This window comes from Aegilops tauschii, chromosome 2, assembly GCF_002575655.3.
Source record: "Aegilops tauschii subsp. strangulata cultivar AL8/78 chromosome 2, Aet v6.0, whole genome shotgun sequence".
NCBI classification, from domain to species: domain Eukaryota; kingdom Viridiplantae; phylum Streptophyta; class Magnoliopsida; order Poales; family Poaceae; genus Aegilops; species Aegilops tauschii.
In genome coordinates, this window is record NC_053036.3 from 607755846 (window position 1) to 607783186 (window position 27341).

At 49.1% G+C, this 27341-nt stretch overlaps 1 protein-coding gene and 1 pseudogene across 1 annotated transcript; both read right to left on the reverse strand.

Annotated features, from left to right (window-relative positions):
- Nucleotides 1-20244: 20244 nt before the first annotated feature.
- On the reverse strand, nt 20245-21534 carry LOC141041337 (uncharacterized; annotated as a pseudogene).
- A 4158-nt stretch (nt 21535-25692) lies between these two features.
- LOC109786008 (uncharacterized) lies at nt 25693-27013 on the reverse strand. The gene has a single exon (XM_020344594.4). The coding sequence runs from the start codon at nt 26641-26643 to the stop codon at nt 25843-25845; it is 801 nt and encodes a 266-aa protein (XP_020200183.1). The 5' UTR covers nt 26644-27013; the 3' UTR covers nt 25693-25842.
- Nucleotides 27014-27341: the final 328 nt, after the last annotated feature.

Sequence of the window (27341 nt, forward strand, 5' to 3'; positions counted from 1 at the left end):
GAAGTTACCATCCACATTCTCTCTAAACTTAGCAATAGTAATATCTTGATCATTACAAACCTTCTAAAGAACAGGAAATTGGGCACAAAGAGGCAGCTCATCCCCATAAGGGTCCATCCACACCCTGGCAAGGTTCCCAGAGTTCAAAACCACTTTTCTGCCAACAAGGTAATGCTCTTTAACTTTCATAATGGCCTTCCAAATCGGGGAATCACCAAATCTGGTCTTAACATATGTCACCGTGTCCTTTTTGAAGTATTTTGCCCGGATCACCTCCTGCCACAGCCCTTGCTGTGTTTCCAACTTCCACCACCACTTGGTGAGTAAGCTAATGTTTTGCTTGTGCAGATCTTTCACCCCCAGGCCCCCTTTCTCTTTAGATCGACAAATTCTGGCCCGTTTAACCAAATGATACTGTTTGCGCCCCTCGTGTTCTGATGTGACGGCGGCTCGATCTTCCTATAAGAGTGGGGATAACTATCGATTTGGTGGATTTTGACCTTGACGATTCGGCTATACCGTACCCGACGATACGCCTCGACAATCGCTAAACCAATCTCTGATGGTTATTGACCTTACCGTAGGCACGATCAACCTGAACAACGAGGTTCGAGTTCCTGCAAGCAATCGAAGAACCGGCAAGAACAAAGGTGAATTGCAATCTGAAATTGCGGATGAAAAATTGAGCACACGAACTAGATCAGAAGTTGGGGATCCACTGTGGATCTGACAAGGCGGTAGTCCTACACGTCTTGTAGATGCAAAATTGTAGCGATGACTAGACAATACAATAAAACCCAAATCTAGGATAGCTATTTATTAAGTACGGCCGCTGCCTTATCTGTTGATCCCCCGAACGCCGTGGCTACTTTGGACGTACAAAAAATAGAATTGTACACGGCCGTACAGAGGCCAAACATATGGGTCAGCCCATAGTTATACTACTAGCGTATCAATAAAAAAATCCTTAGGCCCATCACGTTGCTTCTCTTGCTCCATGAAGTAAAAACCAACTTGTCTGGCCCTTGTGCCTTTGTCTAGGTGCACGTGTAGGATGCATGATGGATGGGCTGGTTGTTGTGGTAGAAGCCATGCATGCAACGACTTATGATACTGCTGTTGGTTGACATGAGCATCTCCTGGATGTTGAAACTTGAAAACATATGCATGTCTATTGGTGTTGTTTGATTCCCATGAACATCGCTCAATTAGTCCTCGCATCTTCACGCGAGGTTTGTACATGTCTTCTGTAATCCTGCATATAATAAAAGTAAGTGTCATATTTCTATTCGGAGTAACAAAATAATAATTTATATAATAATTATTAATAGAAATCACCTGATTATTGTATATGAGGATTATATTTTTGGTCGTATCCGTAAAGGCCATGTCCACATCATGTTCTTGCCAGAAAAAGCATTTACGGTGCTTATCAAGTTTAACAATCACCCCTTTTGGATGTAGGAACATAGACATGTAGTAGTACACGATACTGGTAAGTGATGAGTAAGTAGGATGAGACGCCCCCCCCCCCCCCCCCCCCGAGGAGGCTACATTACCAATCCAGGACTCGCGGCATTTAAGAAATCTTTCGTCCACAAACTCCCAATCTAGGTAACGGAGATTCGAGAAGCTGACTGGCACCCCCAGGTATTTCATTGGGAAGTGACCGATGCTACAATTGAAGAGATCAACATAAAAGGAAATGGTATCATCATCTCCCCCCACGCAAAGGATCTCGCTTTTCATGAAGTTGATCTTCAAACCTGACATAAGTTCAAACAAATAGAGCAAAATTTTCAAGTTGACAGCCGCATCCTTGTCATGTTCAAAGCAAATCACCGTGTCATCGGCATACTGTAAGATAGCTACCCCCCCCCCCTCGATCAAGTCTGGCGCAAGACCAGTTATCATTTCTTTTTCTTTTTGAGCATTAGTAACCATATTCGTGAGGGTTTCCACAGCAAGATTAAACAAAAAAGGAGAGTAGGGGTCGCCTTGACGAACCCCTTTGTGGCTTTGGAAATAAGGACTTGTCTCATTGTTGAGCTTGATGCTCAAGGTGCCATTGTGTAGGATATTTTCTACCCATCCACACCAGGTCGGCCCGAAGCCACGGTTACAATGACACTCAAGAAGGAAATCCCAGTTTATCTTATCATATGCCTTTTCGAAATCCAACTTTAGCACAATCCCAACTTTCTTATTATGATGAGTATGATGCAACAACTCATGAAGGGTGAGGATCCCATCCATAATGTTTTTGTGCTTGATGAAAGCATTTTGGTATCTACTAATCAGCTTGTCCGCAAACACAACAACTCTATTATCCAGAACCTTGGTGATCAATTTATAAGGACACCTCAGAAGGCAAATGGGGCGATATTGCTGTATTTTTTCGCCCCATTTACTTTTGGGATCAAGGTAATTGTCTCATAATTCAAACGAGCAACATCTAATGTATTGTTGTGGAATGCTTCAAACAGCCGCATAATGTCATTTTTTAACAAAATCCCAGCAATGCTTATAAAATTCTGCTGGTATGTTATCCGGCCCAGGGGCTCTATTACTTTCCATACTAAACAGTGCTTTTTTCACCTCCTCCGTAAATGCACCGGTAAGGATAATATTATCATCAACAGTGAGCTTCTCATCACTAGACCAAGTATCAGGAGACAGATGGAACAGGTTCCCCCTCGCAGGACCAAAGAGATCTTTGTAGAAATCTGTGGCATGATCTAGGAGGTTTTGTGTTCCTTCTATAGTAGTTTCTCCATCAGCTAGGGAGTGGATAGTGTTTTTCCTTTTTCTGCCATTAGCAATGCGATGAAAATAAGCTGTATTTTGATCCCCTTTTAGGAGCCATCGTTCATTTGAGTGTTGCAACCAAAATAGCTCCTCGTCTGCAAGGATCTCATTTAGCTCAGCACACAAGGAAGTCCTTTTCTCATATGTTTCTGGATCAAGGGGACCAACTTCTTCTTTCTTCTCATTTAACTGGCACACTTTTTACTTGTTTTTTAAGAAAAAATGGAATTTCTGGGTGTGTGTTTCGACTAAAAAAAGAAAAGGGGAAATGGAATTTCTAATAGGAGTATATCTCCTATAAACGAAAGTTTAATAATAGAAAATGTACGTATCCCAAAAATATATGTATAAAGGAGAAAATGTCCACGTGTAACCAAAAATTATGTTCATATATTTGAAAAACAATTGTGACATGCTAATAAAATATTCATATATTTACAAAAATGAAAATTATTAACGCAAATAATAACTAAGCAAAAATATTAATGATAATAAATATAGTTCGCGTGTACAATAGATATAATATTCAAGCATATGAGAAAATATATTCATACATTTAATTGTTTATGTATTTTGAAAAATATATCATATATTTTAAGAATGAATAAAGGGAAGGAAAATAATTAGAATGAAATAATAAAATGTAAAATTTAAAAACAAAAAGGAAAGGAGAAATTCATAAATATAAAACAAAAACCGGAAACCGACATAAATGTAAAACGTATTTGGCCAACCCACCGAAAAATATTTCAAGTGTTGCTCTCCTATTTGCCGCAGCGGGTAATGGATGCATTGCACAATATGGTAGTTTGGCCATTCTAGCCCGTTGTTTCCTGTGCAGTGCGCACTCGCAACATATTTTTTGTTTTGATTGTCAGCATTCAAATGGTTACGGTATTAATGGGAATTAAAGTCTGTAATATTTGTCTCTATCTTCTTTTAATCTTTATATGATGGATACTTTTTATATAGAGACATTGGTGTTTTGACACCTCAAATTAACTAGGCAGCCCTTCGCTTACCCGGTGGTGGCAACTTAAACATTTCAGTGAATGAGGTTGTTTGTAGGTCATTGCGAGTTTAAAAATCTTCTCGCCAAAAAAAAGTGTTTAAAATTAGGTTTCTCAGCCACGGCGTGCTCACTATTGGCATTGGATTCCAGGGAAGATACAGTAAACCGGGTTTCGGGGCCACGGTGTGCTAACTATTAGCACTGGATTAGGTCAGGCCCTTTCGAATTGGAATAAAACATCAATAATCGGAACTATCTCCTGGGACAACGCGGGGCCACCATGCAAAACAACAAAAGTATCCCCCAACTCCTCAGGTTTCATCTTGAGGCACCTCGGAATTCTTGAAACTATGAATTTCTTGTATATAAATCGTATTGTAAGCTAGAACTTGCAAATCGACATCCATCTAAAAATGTGGTTGCATAAAAATGCCATTGTCATATTACATTGTGCATTGGTCACGGATGCATTGAAGTCTTCCAAATCCAAATGTCACAACTTTTTCCATAATATTTCAAAAAGATAAAAGGATTTCCAAATGATAAAAAATAGAAATATATACTCCTAAAAAAAGAAAGAAAGAAGATAAAAAATGTATTGTCACTTTTGTCCCTTCCATTTTTTTCTTGAGCGGAAGGAGGCTCAGCATAAATTTCATTTAAGGAATCACAATCAATTTACAAGACCATCACATGCACATTCTTTGCATAAAAAAAACTTGACATTCATCCTAGAGAGCACCAAGTCGTAAGCAGATGGGAACCGGATCCTCTGACTTGGAGGAGGCAAGTCAGTCTACAATTAACTCTCTGTATAAAACGGGGAAGGCAAGTCAGTGCGACATGAATAGCTATAGACTCATTATTATTTATAGATCACTATAGATAACTATGTTTATAAATCATCGTATTAGAACGCGGGTTATGGAAATCAAGCCAAGAGAAGACAGGGCATCCCTAACTTCCCTCCCAAAGTTAGAGGATCTGGATCCATGCTGATGTTGGGGGAACGAGGCAATGACTAAGGATGCATTTGGTAGACTATATGGATTTTGGGGCCTTTGCATCTATGGCCCGACTCAGACAGGCTGAATGAAAACTGGCAAAAAATCATGTTCTCTACATAGTTTGTCTGCCTACGTCCCTTCCGGTCTGGTTGAGCAGAAACACACATAATGGTGTCTGGTTGCAGGCTTGTTCTAAGTAGATGCAAAGTTTTGTTTGGTTACATGCAAGACTTGTGATCTTGTAACCTCTTCTTAGAGTGGTGAGGTTATGAGCACACACACATGCACAACATAGGCAATTAATAACATGCATGGCATAAACCAGTCTTACTCGCTTGCAGTTAAACTGACAAACAGTTGCGACAAAGTCTTAAACTAAACATCCACCGCAAAGTCTTAGATAGAGGTAACACCCAAATGATCCATGGCAAATGCCTCGTGATGCTCCTTGCACTTGGCCACCACATCAACGTTGTATTGTTGAAGAAAATCCGGTGTCGGGAGTCGCCAACTTGCAGGTGACGGGTACCCGATCTTGATCCGGTGAGCAACAACGAAGGGGGACAAACACTTATCTACGGTGAGCCCCTTGTTCATCATCGGGATCGCAACCACCAGGCGCAACCGGTGATCGTCTTCCGCACAAATTCTGGTGGGACGTTGGTCAAGTGCTTGGTGAAGTCAAGGGGTGTTGGTAGGCACTCCAACTCGTGTGCAAGGCCTTGCGGAAGTGATTTCTGTTGACGTCCTCATGGAAATGATCGTAGTTGTTAGGCCTCTTCCAGGCACTGCGGAGCTTCACCACTGTCTTGCCCTTTCTTGTCCAACACAACCTCCTTGCCCTTGGAGGGAGTTCCGCGAAGTAGCATTTGTCGATCTGCATTAAACACATGAACATGGGGTCAATGAAGGTACACAATTTAATACACATATGAACAAGATCAATGGAGGCTTGAAGACAAACTTCAGCATTCATTCATCCCCATGGCTATGCATTGTTTGACCACACTTATCACAACTCCCGACCAAACTTCAGCATTCATTCATCCCACCCACCTACCACTTGAACCTCCAAAGCTCATATTTATCTACCACCACACCCCACTAATATCTTCCACCCATCTCACTCTCTATCTTCTGTTGGAAATATGCCCTAGAGGCAATAATAAAATGGTTATTATTGTATTTCCTTGTTCATGATAATTGTCTATTGTTCATGCTATAATTGTATTAACTGGAAACCGTAATACATGTGTGAATACATAGACCACAACATGTCCCTAGTAAGCCTCTAGTTGACTAGCTCGTTGATCAATAGATGGTTATGGTTTCCTGACCATGGACATTGGATGTCATTGATAACGGGATCACATCATTAGGAGAATGATGTGATGGACAAGACCCAATCCTAAGCATAGCACAAGATCCTGAGTTCGTTTGCTAAGAGCTTTTCTAATGTCAAGTATCATTTCCTTAGACCATGAGATTGTGCAACTCCCGGATACCGTAGGAATGCTTTGGGTGTACCAAACGTCACAACGTAACTGGGTGGCTATAAAGGTGCACTACAGGTATCTCCGAAAGTGTCTGTTGGGTTGGCACGAATCGAGACTGGGATTTGTCACTCCGTATGACGGAGAGGTATCTCTGGGCCCACTCGGTAATGCATCATCATAATGAGCTCAATGTGACTAATGAGTTAGCCACGGGATCATGCGTTACAGAACGAGTAAAGTGACTTGATGGTAACGAGATTGAACGAGGTATTGGGATACCGACGATCGAATCTCGGGCAAGTAACATACCGATAGACAAAGGGAATTGTATACGGGATTGATTGAATCCCCGACATCGTGGTTCATCCGATGAGATCATCGTGGAACATGTGGGAGCCAACATGGGTATCCAGATCCCGCTGTTGGTTATTGGCTAGAGAGGTGTCTCGGTCATGTCTGCATGATTCCCGAACCCGTAGGGTCTACACACTTAAGGTTCGATGACGCTAGGGTTATAAGGAAGGTTTGTATGTGATTACCGAATGTTGTTTGAAGTCCCGGATGAGATCCCGGACGTCACGAGGAGTTCCGGAATGGTCCGGAGGTAAATATTTATATATGGGAAGTCACCATACGGTCACCGGAAATATTCGGGGGTATACCGGTATTGTACCGGGACCACCGGAGGGGTTCCGGGGGTCCACCGGGAGGGTCCACCTGCCCCGGAGGGCCTTATGGGCTGTAGGTGGAAGGGAACCAGCCCTTACTGGGCTGGGCGCCAACCCCCCTAGGGCCTATGCGCCTAGGGTTTGGGGGAAACCCTAAAGGGGGGCGCCCCCCTTGCTTGGGGGGCAAGCCACCTCCCCTGGCCGCCGCCCCTCCCACCAGATGGGATCTGAGGGGGCCGGCCCCCCTCTCCCTTGCCCCTATATATAGTGGAGGGGTGGGAGGGCAGCCATACCTTTCCCAAGGCGCAGCCCCTCCCCTCCCCAACACCTCTCCTCCTCCGCGTGTGCTTGGCGAAGCCCTACCGAAGAACTGTCACTCCACCACCACCACGCCGTCGTGCTGATGTTGGAGCCTTCTTCCTCAACCTCTCCCTCCTCCTTGCTGGATCAAGGCGTGGGAGACGTCCCCGGGCTGTACGTGTGTTGAACGCGGAGGCGCTGTCCGTTCGGCGCTAGATCGGATCTTCCGCGATTTGAATCGCCGCGAGTACGACTCCATCAACCGCGTTCTTGTAACGCTTCCGCTTAGAGATCTTCAAGGGTATGAAGATGCACTCCCTCTCTCTCGTTGCTAGCATCTCCTAGATCGATCTTGGTGACACGTAGGAAAATTTTGAATTATTGCTACGTTCCCCAACAGTGGCATCATGAGCTAGGTCTATGCGTAGATTCTATGCACGAGTAGAACACAAAGTGGTTGTGGGCGATGATTTGTTCAATTTGCTTACCGTTACTAGTCTTATCTTGATTCGGCGGCATTGTGGGATGAAGCGGCCCGGACCGACCTTACACGTACTCTTACGTGAGACAGGTTCCACCGACTGACATGCACTTGATGCATAAGGTGGCTAGCGGGTGTCTGTCTCTCCCACTTTAGTCGGATCGGATTCGATGAAGAGGGTCCTTATGAAGGGTAAATAGCAATTGGCATATCACCGTTGTGGCTTTTGCGTAGGTAAGAAACGTTCTTGCTAGAAACCCATAGCAGCCACGTAACATGCAACAACAATTAGAGGACGTCTAACTTGTTTTTGCAGGGTATGCTATGTGATGTGATATGGCCAAAAGGATGTGATGAATTATATATATGTGATGTATGAGATTGATCGTGTTCTTGTAATAGGAATCACGACTTGCATGTCGATGATTATGACAACCGGCAGGAGCCATAGGAGTTGTCTTAATTTATTGTATGACCTGCGTGTCAATGAAAAACGCCATGTAATTACTTTACTTTATTGCTAACCGTTAGCCATAGTAGTAGAAGTAATAGTTGGCAAGACAACTTCATGAAGACACGATGATGGAGATCATGGTGACATGCCGGTGACGAAGGTGATCATGCCGCGCCTCGAAGATGGAGATCAAAGGCGCAAGATGATATTGGCCATATCATGTCACTTTATGATTTGCATGTGATGTCTGTCATGTTTACATCTTATTTGCTTAGAACGACGGTAGCATAAATAAGATGATCCCTCTCTAAAATTTCAAGAATGTGTTCCCCCTAACTGTGCACCGTTGCGAAGGATCGTTGTTTCGAAGCACCACGTGATGATCGGGTGTGATAGATTCTAACGTTCGCATACAACGGGTGTAAGCCAGATTTACACATACGAAACACTTAGGTTGACTTGACGAGCCTAGCATGTACAGACATGGCCTCGGAACACGGAAGACCGAAAGGTCGAACATGAGTCGTATAGCAGATACGATCAACATGAAGATGTTCACCGATGATGACTAGTCCGTCTCACGTGATGATCGGACACGGCCTAGTTGACTCGGATCATGTATCACTTAGATGACTAGAGGGATGTCTATCTGAGTGGGAGTTCATTAAAAATTTGATTAGATGAACTTAATTATCATGAACATAGTCAAAAGGTCTTTGCAAATTATGTCGTAGCTTACGCTTTAGTTCTACTAAGATATGTTCCTAGAGAAAATTTAGTTGAAAGTTGATAGTAGCAATTATGCGGACTGGGTCCGTAAACTGAGGATTGTCCTCATTGCTGCACAGAAGGCTTATGTCCTTAATGCACCGCTCGGTGTGCTGAACCTCGAGCGTCGTTTGTGGATGTTGCGAACATCTGACATACACGTTTTGATGACTACGTGATAGTTCAGTGCGTAATGTTAAAACGGTATAGAATTGAGGCACCGAAGACGTTTTTGAAGCGTCGCAGAACATGTGAGATGTTCCAAAGACTGAAATTGGGATTTCAGACTAGTGCCCACGTCAAGAGGTATGAGACCTCTGACAAGTTTCTTAAGCCTGCAAACTAAGGGAGAAAAGCTCAATCATTGAGCATGTGCTCAGATTGTCTAAGTACTACAATCGCTTGAATCGAGTGGGAGTTAATCTTCCAGATGAGATAGTGATGGTTCTCCATAGTCACTGCCACCAAGCTATTAGAGCTTCGTGATGAACTATAACATATCAGGGATAGACATGATGATCTTTGAGCAACTCGTGATGTTTGACACCGCGAAAGTAGAAATCAAGTAGGAGCATCAATTGTTGATGGTTAGTAAAACCACTAGTTTCAAGAAGGGCACGGGCAACAAGGGATACTTCATGAAACGGCAAATCAGTTGCAGCTCTAGTGAAGAAAGCCAAGGTTGAACCCAAACCCGAGACTAAGTGCTTCTGAGATGAGGGGAACGGTCACTGAAGCAGAACTACCCTAGATACTTCGTAGATGAGAAGGCTGGTAAGGTCGACAGAAGTATATTGGATATACATTATATTAATGTGTACTTTACTAGTACTCCTAGTAGCACCAGGGTATTAGATACCGGTTCGGTTGCTAAGTGTTAGTAACTCGAAATAAAAGCTGCAGAATAAACGGAGACTAGCTAAAAGTGAGATGACGATATGTGTTGGAAGTGTTTCTAAGGTTGATGTGATCAAGCATCGCATGCTCCCTCTACCATCGAGATTGGTGTTAAACCTAAATAATTGTTATTTGGTTTTTGCGTTGAGCATATGTGACGCCCGGATAATTAGACTACAGTAATCCCGCGTTAATGATGCCATGTCACCACGTTTACTGTTGTTAATCTTTTGTTAGTTCAAAATCGATTCGAAATGCAAACTAAAAATAAAGTCAAACGGTAAAGATTTTCAAATATAACTAAAATGTTGGGGTGTTGCCAAATAATGCATAGGTAATTATTGTGGAGAAACCACATGTTTATAAAAGGTTTAAATACACTTAAATGATTAAAACAGTAGGTAAAACTATTAAATAAATACCTTTTGAATATTATAAATTGCTAAACTATTTTGATCAGGGGTAAAACTTTCTGTGAAAGTAGTTGGAGTTGTAACTCTATTTTAGGTACGGGTTTTACTTTTGTAAAACTGTAATTTACTAAATAGATAAAAGAAAGCAGAAAAGAAAAAGTAGAAATAAAACAAAGCAAAAAAAAAAGGAAGAAGGAAGAACCCCCCCCGGGCCAAGTGGCCCAGCTGGCCACCGGCCCAACTAAGTCGAGGCCCAGCCGGCCACCCCCATACCCCCCACGCCCCGAAACCCTAACCCCTCCCCGCACCCACTTCCTCCCCCACGAACCCCGCTCACTCCTCCCTCTGTCCCCGATCTGGATCGGGAAAACGGCGCCCCGACCCCCATCGCCTCGACGTGCATCGCCGCCCCACCGCGCCTCGGTCCTCCACCGCGGCGCCACCTCGCCGGCGTCGCACCTCCCGGCCTCCTTCCTCTCCCTCGTTCACCGCGTCGTCTTCCCCGAGCTCCGCGCGCACTCCGTCCACGGCGCCTCGACACCCACCACCGTCGTCGGACCTCCCAACGCCTCTCCCTCGCCGGACCTCCCCGCGTCTCGCCGCCCGTCTTCGTCCTCCTCCACGACCGGAGCTCCTCCGCCTCGTCGCGCCTCGCCGACTCCACCTCGCCGGCCTGCCCCCTCTTCGTCACCGTCGTCCCCGACTACCTCCTCGCCCCCCCGCTGCCCCCGTCCCTACAAATTCCGGTGAGGCCACGGCCTCCGCCCTCCTCCTTCCCCTGTCCCCGCGCCGTCCGCGCCTCCCTCGGTGCGCCACCGCGTGCACACGCGCCCGCCTGCCGGAGCTCGCGCTCTAGGCAGCACGCGCTCACCCCGCGCACTCCGGCGCTCCGCTCGCTCCCTGCACCTCGGTCGGGGACGAGCCCTGCCGCTGCTCCACCGGAGCTCCCGCCATTCGCCGCCCCGCGCGCCCAGCTCGCCGGCACACCGGCGCCCGCGCCCGCCAGCCGCCCCGTCGGGTGCGCCCCCGCGGGCCAGTGCCCGTTCGGGGCTATGCCCGTTAGCGCCCATGCCTGCTATGGCCTTTGGGCCAATGACACAAGGGGCCCACGCCCCTGAACGTTAAAAAAAAAGAAGAATTAAAAATAAATAAATAATAAGTAATTAAAAATGTAATAAATAATAAATAATAATAATAATAAATTAATTAATAAAAATGTAATTAATAAAATTATTAATTAGTTAATTAATTAATTAAGTTAGTTAATCCTAATTAAATTAATCTAATTAATTAGATAGTTAATTAAACAGTAATTATTTAGCTAAACCCTAATTAAGCTAAGAAGTGTATGACATGCGGGACCCACCCGTAGTTGACCCAGTCAAATGCACAGTTGACTGCTAACGTCAGTATGATGTCATGCTGACGTCATATTTTACTGTTCTGGATAATGTTGAATAAATTAATTAAATAAATCCTAAAATGATTTAAATCTTTAAAAATTAATATAAAATAATCCGTAGCTCGAATGGAAAAACTTTGTATATGAAAGCTGCTCAGAACGACGAGACGAATCCGAATACGTAGTCCGTTTGTCAGCCACACGTCCCTAGCATAGTGAACCTGCAACATTTCACCTCCGGTTCATCTGTCCGAAAACGAGAAACACCGGGGATATTTTCCCGGATGTTTCCCCCTTTCGCCGGTATCGCTTACTACCGCGTTAGGGCATACCTAGCACCGCTCATTGTCATGTCACGCATCGTCATGCTTATGTTTGCATTGTATTTACTGTTTCTTCCCCCCCCCTCTTCTCTCCGGTAGACTACGAGACCGACACTGCTGCTGCCCAGTTCGACTACGGAGTTGACGACCCCTCCTACTTGCCAGAGCAACCAGGCAAGCCCCCCCCCTTGATCACCAGATATCGCCTATTCTTCTCTATACTGCTTGCATTAGAGTAGTGTAGCATGTTACTGCTTTCCGTTAATCCTATCCTGATGCATAGCCTGTCATTGTTGCTACAGTTGTTACCCTTACCTGCTATCCTACTGCTTAGTATAGGATGCTAGTGTTCCATCAGAGGCCCTACATTCTTGTCCGTCTGCCATGCTATACTACCGGGCTGTGATCACTTCGGGAGGTGATCACGGGTATATACTTATATACTTTATACATGACACATGTGGTGACTAAAGTCGGGTCGGCTCGTTGAGTACCCGCAAGTGATTCTGATGAGGGGGCTGAAAGGACAGGTGGCTCCACCCCGGTAGAGGTGGGCCTGGGTTCCCGACGGCCCCCGACTGTTACTTTATGGCGGAGCGACAGGGCAGGTTGAGACCACCTAGGAGAGAGGTGGGCCTGGCCCTGGTCGGCGTTCGCGGATACTTAACACACTTAACGAGATCTTGGTATTTGATCTGAGTCTGGCCATTTGGTCTATACGCACTAACCATCTACGCGGGAGTAGTTATGGGTATCCCGGCGTCGTGGTATCAGCCGAAGCCTTCTTGACGTCAGCGACTGAGTGGCGCGCGCCGGATTGGACTGGAACGCCACTAGGCTAGGTCTGCTTCCGCCCGCATACGCAACGTGCAGGTGTGCATAGGGCGATGGGCCCAGACCCCTGCGCGCATAGGGTTAGACCGGCGTGCTGACCTCTCTGTTGTGCTTAGGTGGGGCTGCGACGCGTTGATCTTACGAGGCCGGGCATGACCCAGGAAAGTGTGTCCGGCCAAATGGGATCGAGCGTGTTGGGTTATGTGGTGCACCCCTGCAGGGAAGTTTATCTATTCGAATAGCCGTGTCCCTCGGTAAAAGGACGACCCGGAGTTGTACCTTGACCTTATGACAACTAGAACTGGATACTGAATAAAATACACCCTTCCAAGTGCCAGATACAACCCGGTGATCGCTCTCTAACAGGGCGACGAGGAGGGGATCGCCGGGTAGGATTATGCTATGCGATGCTACTTGGAGGACTTCAATCTACTCTCTTCTACATGCTGCAAGATGGAGATGACCAGAAGCGTAGTCTTCGACAGGACTAGCTATCCCCCTTTTATTCTGGCTTTCTGCAGTTCAGTCCACTGATATGCCCCTTTACACATATACCCATGCATATGTAGTGTAGCTCCTTGCTTGCGAGTACTTTGGATGAGTACTCACGGTTGCTTTTCTCCCTATTTTCCCCTTCCTATACCTGATTGTCGCAACCAGATGCTGGAGTTCCAGGAGCTAGAGATCCCGAGGATGATTCTACATGGAGTTCGGCTTCGAGGAGTAGTTAGGAGGTCCCAGGCAGGAGGCCTTGCCTTTTCGATCGTTGCTACTTTTGTGCTAGCCTTCTTAAGGCAAACTTGTTTAACTTATGTCTGTACTCAGATATTGCTGCTTCCGCTGACTCGTCTATGATCGAGCACTTGTATTCGAGCCCTCGAGGCCCCTGGCTTGTATTATAATGCTTGTATGACTTATTTATGTTTTAGAGTTGTGTTGTGATATCTTCCCGTGAGTCCCTGATCTTGATCGTACACATTTGCGTGCATGATTAGTGTACGTCAAATCGGGGGCGTCTCAGCATAGACATGATTGGATTATGTTTATCGCAATACGGTTATTCATTTAAGGAGAATAATGGTTACTCTGTCTATTTGAATAATACCTTCAAATGGTCTTGCACCTAAAATGAATGGTTTATTGAATCTCGATCGTAGTGATATACATGTTCATGCCAAAAGATATAAGATAGTAATGATAGTACCACATACTTGGCACTGCCACTTGAGTCATATTGGTATAAAACGCATGAAGAAGCTCCATGTTGATGGATCTTTGGACTCACTCATTTTTGAAAAGATTGAGACATGTGAACCATGTCTATTGGTAGATATGCATGAAGAAACTCCATACAGATGGATCATTTGGACTCACTTGATTTTGAATCACTTGGGACATGCAAATCATACCACATGGGCAAGATGACTGAAAGGCCTCGTTTTCAGTAAGATGGAACAAGAAAGCAACTTGTTGGATGTAATACATTTTGATGTGTGCAGTCCAATGAGTGCTGAGGCACGCTGTGGATATCGTTATGTTCTTACTTCACAGATGATTTGAGTAGATGCTGAGTATATTTACTTGATGAAACACAAATCTGAATTATTGAAAGGTTCAAGTAATTTCAGAGTGAAGTTGAAGATCGTCGTGACAAGAGGATAAAATGTCTATGATATGATCATAGAGATATCTGACTTACGAGTTTGGCACACAATTAAGACATTGTGGAAATTGTTCACAACTAATACCGCCTGGAACACCATAGTGTGATGGTGTGTCCGAACATCATAACTGCACCCTATTGGATATGGTGCATACCATGATGTCTCTTATCGAATTACCGCTATCGTTTATGGGTTAGGCATTAGAGACAACCGCGTTCACTTTAAATAGGGCACCACGCAATTCCGTTGAGACGACACCGTATGAACTATGGTTTAGAGAAACCTAAGTTGTTGTTTCTTAAAAGTTTGGGGCTGCGACGCTTATGTGGAAAAGTTTCAGGCTGATAAGCTCGAACCCAAAACGGATAAATGCATCTTCATAGAATACCCAAAACAGTTGGGTATACCTCCTATTTCAGATCTGGAAGCAAAAGTGATTGTTTCTAGAAACGGGTCCTTTCTCGAGGAAAAGTTTCTCTCGAAAGAATTGAGTGGGAGGATGGTGGAGACTTGATGAGGTTATTGAACTGTCACTTCAACTAGTGTGTAGCAGGGCACAAGAAGTTGTTCCTGTGGCACCTACACCAATTGAAGTGGAAGCTTATGATAGTGATCATGAAACTTCGGATCAAGTCACTACCAAATCTCGTAGGACGACAAGGATGCGTACTACTTCAGAGTGGTACGTAATCTTGTCTTGGAAGTCATGTTGCTAGACAACAATGAACCTACGAGCTATGGAGAAACGATGGTAGGCCCAGATTCCGACGAATGGCTCGAGGCCATAAAATCCGAGAGAGGATCCATGTATAAAAACAAAGTATAGACTTTGGAAGAACTACTTGATGGTCGTAAGGCTGTTGGGTGCAGATGAATTTTAAAAGGAAGACGGACAATGATGGTAAGTGTCACCATTAAGAAAGCTCGACTTGTCGTTAAGATGTTTTCCAACAAGTTCAAGGAGTTGACTACGATGAGACTTTCTCACTCGTAGCGATGCTAAGAGTCTGTTGGAATTATATTAGTAGGTACTGCATTATTTATGAAATCTGCAGATAGGATGTCAAAATATTGTTTCCTCGACGATTTTCTTGAGGAAAGGTTGTATGTGATACAACCAGAAGGTTTTGTCAATCCTGAAAGATGCTAACAAGTATGCAAAGCTCCAGCAATCCTTCTAAGGACTGGAGTAAGCATCTCGGAGTTGGAATGTACGCTTTGATGAGATGATCAAAGATTTTGGGTTTATACAAAGTTTATGAGAAACTTGTAATTCCAAAGAAGTGAGTGGGAGCACTATAGAATTTTTGATGAGTATATGTTGTTAACATATTGTTGATCAAAAATGATGTAGAATTTCTGGAAAGCATACAAGGTTATTTGAAAAGTGTTTTTCAATGGAAAACCTGGATTAAGCTACTTGAACATTGAGCACCAAGATCTATAAGGATAGATAAAAAAGCTTAATAGTACTTTCAAATGAATACATACCGTGACAAGATTTTGAAGGAGTTCAAACTAGATCAGCAAAGAAGGAGTTCTTGGCTGTGTTACAAGGTGTGAGTATTGAGTAAGACTCAAGGCCTGACCACGGCAGAAGAGAGAGAAAGGACGAAGGTCGTCCCCTATGCTTTAGACGTAGGCTCTACAGTATGCTATGCTGTGTACCGCACCTGAAGTGTGCCTTGCCATGAGTCAGTCAAGGGGTACAAGAGTGATCCAGGAATGGATCACATGACAACGATCGAACTTATCCTTAGTAACTAGTGGACTAAGGAATTTTCTCGATTATGGAGGTGGTAAAGAGTTCGTCGTAAAGGGTTACGTCGATGCAAACTTTGACACTAATCCGGATGACTCTGAGTAGTAAACCGGATTCGTATAGTAGAGCAGTTATTTGGAATAGCTCCAAGTAGCGCGTGGTAGCTGCATCTACAAGATGACATAGAGATTTGTAAAGCACACACGGATCTGGAAGGTTCAGACCCGTTGACTAAAAACCTCTCTCACAAGCGAGATATGAACAAACCCCATGGGTGTTGGATTCATTACAATCACATAGTGATGTGAACTAGATTATTGACTCTAGTGCAAGTGGGAGACTGTTGGAAATATGCCCTAGAGGCAATAATAAAATGGTTATTATTGTATTTCCTTGTTCATGATAATTGTCTATTGTTCATGCTATAATTGTATTAACTGGAAACCGTAATACATGTGTGAATACATAGACCACAACATGTCCCTAGTAAGCCTCTAGTTGACTAGCTCGTTGATCAATAGATGGTTATGGTTTCCTGACCATGGACATTGGATGTCATTGATAACGGGATCACATCATTAGGAGAATGATGTGATGGACAAGACCCAATCCTAAGCATAGCACAAGATCCTGTAGTTCGTTTGCTAAGAGCTTTTCTAATGTCAAGTATCATTTCCTTAGACCATGAGATTGTGCAACTCCCGGATACCGTAGGAATGCTTTGGGTGTACCAAACGTCACAACGTAACTGGGTGGCTATAAAGGTGCACTACAGGTATCTCCGAAAGTGTCTGTTGGGTTGGCACGAATCGAGACTGGGATTTGTCACTCCGTATGACGGAGAGGTATCTCTGGGCCCACTCGGTAATGCATCATCATAATGAGCTCAATGTGACTAATGAGTTAGCCACGGGATCATGCGTTACAGAACGAGTAAAGTGACTTGACGGTAACGAGATTGAACGAGGTATTGGGATACCGACGATTGAATCTCGGGCAAGTAACATACCGATAGACAAAGGGAATTGTATACGGGATTGATTGAATCCCCGACATCGTGGTTCATCCGATGAGATCATCGTGGAACATGTGGGAGCCAACATGGGTATCCAGATCCCGCTGTTGGTTATTGGCTAGAGAGGTGTCTCGGTCATGTCTGCATGATTCCCGAACCCGTAGGGTCTACACACTTAAGGTTCGATGACGCTAGGGTTATAAGGAAGGTTTGTATGTGATTACCGAATGTTGTTTGAAGTCCCGGATGAGATCCCGGACGTCACGAGGAGTTCCGGAATGGTCCGGAGGTAAATATTTATATATGGGAAGTCACCATACGGTCACCGGAAATATTCGGGGGTATACCGGTATTGTACCGGGACCACCGGAGGGGTTCCGGGGGTCCACCGGGAGGGTCCACCTGCCCCGGAGGGCCTTATGGGCTGTAGGTGGAAGGGAACCAGCCCTTACTGGGCTGGGCGCCAACCCCCCTAGGGCCTATGCGCCTAGGGTTTGGGGGAAACCCTAAAGGGGGGCGCCCCCCCTTGCTTGGGGGGCAAGCCACCTCCCCTGGCCGCCGCCCCTCCCACCAGATGGGATCTGAGGGGGCCGGCCCCCCTCTCCCTTGCCCCTATATATAGTGGAGGGGTGGGAGGGCAGCCATACCTTTCCCAAGGCGCAGCCCCTCCCCTCCCCAACACCTCTCCTCCTCCGCGTGTGCTTGGCGAAGCCCTACCGAAGAACTGTCACTCCACCACCACCACGCCGTCGTGCTGCTGTTGGAGCCTTCTTCCTCAACCTCTCCCTCCTCCTTGCTGGATCAAGGCGTGGGAGACGTCCCCGGGCTGTACGTGTGTTGAACGCGGAGGCGCTGTCCGTTCGGCGCTAGATCGGATCTTTCGCGATTTGAATCGCCGCGAGTACGACTCCATCAACCGCGTTCTTGTAACGCTTCCGCTTAGAGATCTTCAAGGGTATGAAGATGCACTCCCTCTCTCTCGTTGCTAGCATCTCCTAGATCGATCTTGGTGACACGTAGGAAAATTTTGAATTATTGCTACGTTCCCCAACATCTTCTACCGTATCCTCTTCCACAACTCCCTCTCCTTCTCACCACCGCTCCATCGCCATGAACCCCTTCCCATAGGCCCTGGATGGACGACATTCATCCTTGGGTGCTTGGTCAGTGACCACGTGAAGTTCGTGAAGTCTATGGAGGTATGCTCTCGGTTCAAGAACGTGGGCGAGATGTTGAAAGAGGCAGAGGTTGTGTCGTCAAAGGCGATAAAGACGGAGTCAAAGACACAGATGCTTGACCTAGCCAAAGGTGTTTATGTCAGTGGACATACTGCCGTGGGTGATGGAGGAGGCCGAGTCTGCCGATCCAGGCCAGATAGCTAGATGGGCCAAGTACAGGTCTGTCGCAACTCTTGTTGACCAGGCAGGCGTCACGATGGCTTCGGACACCATCGTTCTAAAGGGCGATGGCCAGGAGGAGATGGTGGATTGCTGGCATGATGGTGGTCAAGGTTGCTGAGCCAGACTGCTCTACAATGCCCATGAATGTTGACGATTACAAGGCTTAAGGCTACCTTCGCTCCAAGCGCCTCAAGGCTCGCCCCGTCTAGGCTCTACTGCTTATTGGGTTTCATTGGATCTGAATGGATGTAAGTGGATTGTGCTTAGTTTAGCCCCCCGGCCTGTTAGTGAAAAATCCTACGTAGTCCCATTCAAACCATTGAAAACTCTAATCGGATATGCTTTGTTCGGTCCGAGATCGAAGCCTAGAACTAAAATCGATGCCTACATTGTGTGCGCAGACGGTATAATCGATGCCATCGGGGACAGAGGGCTTACCGCCATTGACGAACGCGTGGCTAAGGGGTGATGAAGGAGGTGTTGGACATCGGTGCTCGCCGTCCAGATCTTAGCTCCGATGCTCGCCGCTGATGCTCGCTGTCCCGATCTCATGCTTGCCGCCGCCGGTGTGAGAGTGGAGGGAGGGGAGAGTGAGCGGTGAGAGAGGGTGAGGGATTCTATGACACTGCTTTGGGAAACAACACATCGTCTCTCGCGTGTCCTTGCACGTGCAACCACCTCCACCACGTGCCTCAAGTTGCATCGCTCGGGTCTGGCTCTGAAAAAACGTCATTCGGAGAACGTTCCTTTAGAGTCAGACCCAGAGGTGCTTTAAGTTCCTTACGGGTCAAGATCTCCATGCTGAACAGACATCCAAACGGCCTAAAACTAGATCCATGGACCTGGCTGAGATATATAAGGTCTACCATACCAAACGCCCTCCCTTCCCCTCCAATTTTCTTTGTCGCTGGGCACGCGTAGAGGAGCACCTCGCAGGTTGACAATATCAATAATGCTAAACGTACAAAGAGGTACACATAATTACACGCTGACTAGGATTCTTTCTTTCTAACTAACCACTTCCCTCTGGTTTTCATGGGGTGGACATCTCCTCCACTTAATCTCCAATCAAAACTCACCAGTTTATAAATCCCATGTAACTCTATGTATCTCTAGCATTACTCTTGCAAATACCGTCGTCTACACGTCGTCTCACGCAAACCGTGCCAGCAACGCCCAAGTTCCCCTGGCGCGGCGTCGCGGTCAGCACGCACGGCTCCATTAGGCCATCTCCACCGCGCGACCCCAAATGGACATCCGTTTTGTCCGGATTCTGTTTGTTTGGGTAGGGATTTGGGGTCGTGTCCGGGCGTGTCCTGGGATGCGGTGGCCGTGCGCCCAGCGCGCGGCCGCATCCGTTTGCCCTATCCTGTCCGTCAGGGCCAAAAATGCCCATATTCTCATCAAAACTAGTTTGCACGTCCAAATATTTGTCTGAAAATTAAAATAGTTTTACAACCAAATTGAAATTGTCCTTAATAAAATAGTTTTACAACCAAATCGAAATTGTCTTGACTGAACATAAAATGAACCAATACATCTATTGGTTGCCAATGTGATCCCACATGTGCTCAACCAAGTCATTTTGAAGATTCAAATGACTGTGCCAATCACGCATCTCACGGTGGAATTGCACAAATTGTTCAAATGTGGCCGGGTCTTGGTGCAGGGGCTCAATATCTTCACCTTGATAATCAAATCCTTGGTCGAAGATACTCTCATCACGCTCGTCCTCGACGATCATGTTGTGCATGATCACACAAGCAGTCATCACCTCCTAAAGCTTCCTTTCATCCCATGACAGTGCAGGGTTTCGAACGATACCCCACCGGGATTGAAGCACACCGAAAGCACGTTCCACATCCTTTCTAGCACTCTCTTGCATTTGGGCAAATTTCTTTCTCTTCTCACCTTGGGGTTTCGAGATTGTCTTCACAAAAGTTGACCACTGAGGATATATACCATCAGCTAGATAGTATCCCTTGTTGTACTGGTGGCCGTTGATCTCAAAGTTGACAGGTGGGGAGTGGCCTTCTGCAAGCCTTGCGAAGACTGGAGAACGCTGCAGCACGTTGATATCATTGTGAGAACCTGCCATGCCGAAGAAAGAATGCCATATCCAAAGATCCTACGAAGCCACCACTTCTAATATGACAGTGCACGCGTTGACATGCCCCTTGTACTGGCCCTGCCAAGCAAATGGACAGTTCTTCCACTCCCAGTGCATACAATCTATGCTTCCTAGCATGCCTGGAAAGCCTCTAGCTGCGTTGGTCGCCAACAATCTCTCTGTATCAGCGACAGTTGGCTGCCTCAAGTACTCTGGGCCAAACACCGCGATCACAGCCTGGCAAAACTTGTACATTGACATCAGACATGTTGTCTCACTCATACGCACATACTCATCCACCAGATCGCCTGGAATTCCATATGCAAGCATGCGGATGGCCGCGGTGCATTTCTGGTAAGAGGAGAATCCAAGCTTGCCAAGGGCATCTGTCTTGCACTCGAAGTATGGGTCATGAGCAACCACTCCCTCTCGGATAAGATTGAACACATGCCTTGCCATACGAAAACGGCGACGAAATTTATCCGGCTTGAAGAGCAGGGTGTTGGCAAAGTAATCGGCATAGAGCAGGGCGTGACCTCTCTCCCTGTTGCGGTTCAGGTTGGGAGCACGTCCAGGGAGTGACCCCCTGTACCGAGGAAGCTGCCGTTGAATATGGTCGTGAACGACCAGTGCAGCCACCACAAGATCTTCATCATCCGACGACGAATCGTCCGATGAACAAAGGAAGTGATGGAAGAAAAACTCGTCTCCACTGTCCATACCTTTGTTGGCAAAATGTCGAACACCTTGCGGTCGTGGTGGTGAAGAGGCCACGATGATCACCTCAACGCAGCAGGGGTGGTTGCCGGCCGGCTATTGGCCGCTCTGGAGCTCTCGTCGGAATCTGCCTCGGCCGCCGTGGTACGTCGCCGGCAGTCGTGTCCCCTCTGCCACCGGCAAAGACGGCGACGGCCAAACCTCCTCCGATCGACGGCCAAAACTACGGCGAAAGCGCGGGCGTGGTGGCGGCCATGTCGAGACGTGGTTTGGTATGGACGGCCGGGGGCTGCGCGGTGAGGAGGCGGCCGGAGAATAGCGGCGGCGCCGGCGGCGGGGCGGGGCGGGGAGAGAGGGCGAAGCGTTGGGAGCGGAGGGACTGCTAGTGTCCCCGACAGGCAGGCCACGGGGGACCAAGGGCGTGCGTCGAGGCCGTCTGCGCGCGTCCGTTTCACCCCAAACCGAGCGCAAGTTTGGGACGGGGATGGGTCGAAAATGGACGGAATCCGAACATTTGTCCATTGACGCACCCGGACAAGATAGGGTTGCGCGGTGGAGTTGGCCTTAATACTATAAAGAGCACATAGGCAGTGGCACTGAGCCACTGACAACGTAAGCGGTGCAGGCAAGCAACAGAACAGAAGTCGGTCAGAGAGAAGGTGCCAAGCCACGTACCTGCCTCTACGCAGCAACGCACAGTAAAGCGCCAGCAACAACTTTTGGGGTCAAGAGCCACGGGCCTCGCCAAAGCGTGGGGCGTGCGTGCCCGTGGCGCCTGCGTGCGAGCGCCTGTGGACGTGGATCAGTGGAAGTGGAAGAAAGCCAAACCCCAAAATGCCAAAGGCGTAGGTGTAGCATGCATGCACGTCCGCCCAGGCTTTTCGTGCGGCTAAATAATTGTACCTCACGGCTTTCCACAGCTCTCGCTCGCTCGCCGATGGACGCCACCATGGTGGTCTACGCCTGAATCGACCCCTCCTTTCCGAGAGCCCGAGATATGCCATGCCGACGGGCACGCACTGCGCAGTGCGTGGTTTCCGTGGAAAACTCCAGGGAGACCAATGGCCAATGGGATAAGTGCAGTGGAGCATTGTCGTTTGATCGACAGAGGGTGAGTCGCCCGCCGGTGTCTGTTTGAGTCGGCACGGACAAAAAAGGCGGCCCAACGCGCCGACCTAAACGGACGCGCGTCCGTTTTTCGTCCGCGGGCGATCCATTCCCGGTGCAATTTTGAGCCGGATTTGCGTCAGCGCGGACATAGACGGACGCGCGCGCCTACTCCTCTCTCCGGGCCCGCCGGTCGGTGACAGCCATCATCATTTCCCCCCATTTTCCCCAAAAAACACTCCCGCCCGCGCCTCCCCCCCAACCAGCCATGGAGGACGCCATCGACCTCGACCTCGATGCTGCCGCCTCCCTCGCCTCGTCCGACGCCGTCGCCCCATCCGGGAAAGGCAAGCCTCGTGCCCCACGCAAGGCCGCCGCCGCGACCAAGCCGAAGAAGGTGCTGACGCCCGAACAACGGGCAAGGGAGTCGGCCAAGAGGAAGGGCCGGAGGCACGCCGCGGACGCGAGGGATGAGGCCGCCGCCGTCGCCGCCGCGCAGCAGGAGTTCACCAACGCCCGCGTCGCAGCGGCAACGAGGGAGGCGCTCTACATGCTAGGGGTAAACCCTAGCCAGCACAGCCTCGTCCAAGCCGCCGTCGCCGCGGCCAGCACCGGCTCGTCGGCGTTTCCTCGGATGGTGCTACCCGACTCACCCCGCGCGTCGGCTTGCAACCCGGTCCCCGGCTTCCACGTCTACCCGCAGGCCTCCCGCCTCTCCGGGCAGTGCTCACCCGACGTGAGCGTGGTCGCGCCTTCCACGCCCGCGCCCGCGCCCATCGACCCCAACGCCACCCCGGTGGTCGGTGGCTCGTCGTCCGGCGGCACGAGGAAATGCGCGCGGCAGACGCCGGCCGGCGGGCTCCCGGACGCCCGTAACCTGTTCGAGGAAATGTCGTCCGCCGTCGACGAGGACTACATGCAAAACCTCACTTCGAGGGTGGTGCGCCGGGCGCTGGCTACGATCCCGATGAGACACAAAGCCAGGACGGCCGCGGTGCGTTCACGCCGGCCGCTGGCTATGATCCCGATCAGGCGGCCTTCATGCGTGATCAGGTCGGCATCGACCTGGACGGCTTCCCCCTCGACCACAAGTTCCCGGACGACTATGGGCTAGAGGAAGAGGACGAGTGCGACATCGAAATGGAGCCTTTGTTCGAGGACGAGTTCGCCAACCAAGCCGCCGGTCCTAAGCCGAAGCGCAAGAGCAAGCGCATGAAGGCGTACACAGCTGCCGAGGACAAGCTTCTTTGCGAGTGTTGGCGAGACATTGGACAAGGCCCAAAGACGGGCGCCGAGCAAAAGTATTCGACCTTTTGGACTCGTGTGCACCGAGAGTTTCATGAGCGCAAGAAGTTTCCACCTTACCAATTTGTGAGCACGCACGGGTGGGTCTCCATTTCCAAGCGGTGGAGGGTGATCCAACAAGAGTGCAACATGTTTTGCACCACCCTTGAGAGCGTCAAGGCCCGCCCCGTGAGCGGCATCGGCATGCAAGACATGATATGATAGCAAGCAAGCCGCCCTCTTTTGTGTCATCAAGATCATCCTTTTACGTCTTCATTTGCTATCACTTGCCCATATGCTTGCATGGAAACATTTTGTAGGCATTTCAAGCTTTGGAGGCATTCAAGGTTCAACACAATGGCAAGTGCTTCAACCTCTCCCATTGCTATCGGGTCATCAAGGACGAAGAGAAGTTCAAGGCACATTATACCGCACTCAAGGCACGTGGGGCAAAGAAAGCCGTGGAGGATGTTGGGGAGGGCGAGCCGGCACGGCCGCGGGGGAAGACCAACTCCAAAAACGAGGACAAGCGAGATGCGGCCACCAACGCCTTGATCGCAAGCGTGGACGGCATGATGAATAAGAAGGACTCAAGGGAGGAGGAGCGCCGGCGTTTCAAGGCGGAGCAGATGGATGCTTTCATGGAGATCCAAAGGAGGAGACTTAATCTTGACGCCGAGAAGCAAGCCAAGATGTTCGAGCTCGAGGCTGCTAACGCCAAGACCAAGGCGAAAGAAGTGGCTCTTGCGAGCATGATGACCGGGGTGGAGATCATGAAGGTGGATCTCAACACCGTGTCGCCAAGGAAGAGGCCGTGGTTCGAGAAGATGCAAGCCGACATGCTCAAGTTCGACGACGAGTGATCTATGTCAGCGAGGGCCATCTTTTTTGTATGCCGGCATGACCACGGGAACCGCGATGGCGTGGTCGAACTCAAGTCCCATCCTTTTTTGTGTGCTGGCATGTGTGCCGGCCAGCTGGCGAGTGCGCCAGCATGAACTGTGGTGATATTGTCTGAAGTCGGCATTGTATGCCGGCGCTGGCACGGTGCCGGCATGAGACATGACCGCTGGCATGATCGGCCGCGGGCCCTTTTTATTTAAAAGTTGAATGCGGGTCGGCGCGTTGGGCGCACTGCCGACCCAAATGTAAAACTAGGCAGCGCCGGGCGGGCGGCCGACCCAAACGGACAAAAAGCGGACAAATGCGCCGTCCGTCTGGGTAGGCGCGTTGAAGTTGCTCTGAACATTTTGAGAATTGTAAGTCCTGTTTTTCACCAAGGCATTATTCAGAGCCTTGCTCCACAGAGGAAAGCTTACACTGCCCCCGGTCAGGGAACAGTTTTACTCCGCTGGATTGGATACCAAACCCCGCTGACAAAGCAACAGCCACTCTGGTCGAGTTTGACCACCACAACGGCTCCTACTGTATCAGTCCTCGGACTCTCTCTGACACCAGCTCAGAACAAAAGCTACAGTACTATTGAGCTCTGAAGAACAGTGCAAACCGGAGAACGCTCGCTTAATCTTCATGTATATCAGTGCATTGGAGAGTTGTTATCTTTCTTTAACCAAGAAAAAAGAAAGAAATATGAGTAGTACTGATCATTGGCATCATCAAAGCCTCGTTTCGCAACTCGATGCTCTGATTCACAACTTGGTCTCCTCTGCCAAGAAACAGAGAGAGAAAGAGCTTGTTTTTTTAGCATTTTGGCCCGGAGTGAGAGCACACAGTTTTGTGTAGATCAAACAAACATGGAACAGAATTCGGTTTTGCAACCAGAAACTGACGCATCATCCAGCCATAGATCAAGTGGGTTACACTGTCCCGGAAAAACTAAGTGCAAGAGCTAGCAAATCCAACGAGTCATACAACTGAGGTCTCAGGAGCCAGAGCAAAAACAGTGAACCGAATCAAGATCTACGAAGAGAAGAAGCGCGCGGCGAAGTTGGACGACGACGAGGAGGCCCTGTTGGCGTCGGCGACCGTCCCAGGCCACAGCGTCACCGGCGGCCGGCCATCGAAGAAGCCCACCGCCGGCGGGGGGCACGCCAGCACGCCCAGCGGCGGCAGCTTCCTCATCACGGGCAGCGGCGGCGAGAACGCCCCGTCCCCCGGCTCCTCTTCTGTGATCCCGTACCGCGACGGCGAGGCGTCCGGCGTCTCGAACGGCGTGTCGTGCTCGTGCCCGGCGGGGGCGCCCCGCTCGTACACCGGGTTGGAGATGTACATGAGGCCGTCGCTGTGCGCGGAGGAGGAGGAGGAGCCGCGCGCGGTGGGCTCGTCCGACCGCGGCGGCGAGGGCGACGGCGAGGAGCGGCGCGCGGGCGACCACCGCCACACGGCGGCCTCCAGCCTGGGGATGGCGAGGAGCAGGTCCTTGCGGCTGGGCGCGCACATGACGCCGTGCGCGTAGTAGAAGGGCGGGGTGCTGGTGAGCGCCTCGCGCGCCGTGGTGGTGGCCGTCGTCGCCGTGGTGGCCACGGACGCGTCGTCGGCCGTGCCAGCGGCGTGCGGCGGGGACAGCGACGCCGGGCCGCCGTGCTTCGGCCACTTGTGCGGCGGCGCCTCCATCGCGTCCTCGCGGAGGCGGCGGCGGCGGAGGTGGGAGCAGAAGAGGTCGGCGAGGAGGAGGATGACGATGGTGAGGAAGACGGCCAGGCTGAGCGCCACCATGACGCTCACCCCCACGCTCAGCCTCGACACGCCGTCGGTCGCCATCCCGGCCTCCGCCTCTCAGCCCGCCCTCCCGCCGCGCTCAGTGGTCAGCTGCTAGAGTGGCGACCGGCGAGTGTGAGTGAGTGTGCTGTACTTGCAACGAGTGTAGTGCTCTGCTCACTGGCGAGTCAAGCTCTGGTGGCAACAAAATAGAGGACTAGTCTCTCGGTTAGAGCGGCTATCTCATTGTCTAATCAAAGTTGCCTAATCTAATGCACTGTTTGTCTCGTAACGATCAACTGCCGTCGGCGTCGCCGAGGAGGGTTAGCCCTTCCAAAAGCTAGGGCCTAGTGCGCTTAGCGACATGGATTAGGGCGTTCTTAATGGTCTGCACAGGCCTGCCACGAGGTACCACGGCGTGGCCGAGCCCTTTGCCTTTCGGTGGCGGCGGGTCCCGTGCGCGGCGTAGGGCAGAGTTGTCATGGAGGGCAGAGGGGGTTCTGCGGGGTGAGCACTGAGCAGCGCAAAGGAGAAAGGAGACGGTCGTGTGGAGAAAAGGAGGGAGGAGACGGACGGGGGTGGTTTTGGCGGGAGAGGGAGGTCGCCGGTCTGCCTGGTGCAGGTGCGGATCCAAAGATTCTGCGGTTTTCTGCCCTCTGACCACACGAGGCTGCACGGGTCGTGTGTGCATCATTAGAGGGGCCGTGGCCATTGACCGTCGACGTGCCCCTACCGCATGACTGGCATTTGGTAAAGTCTGA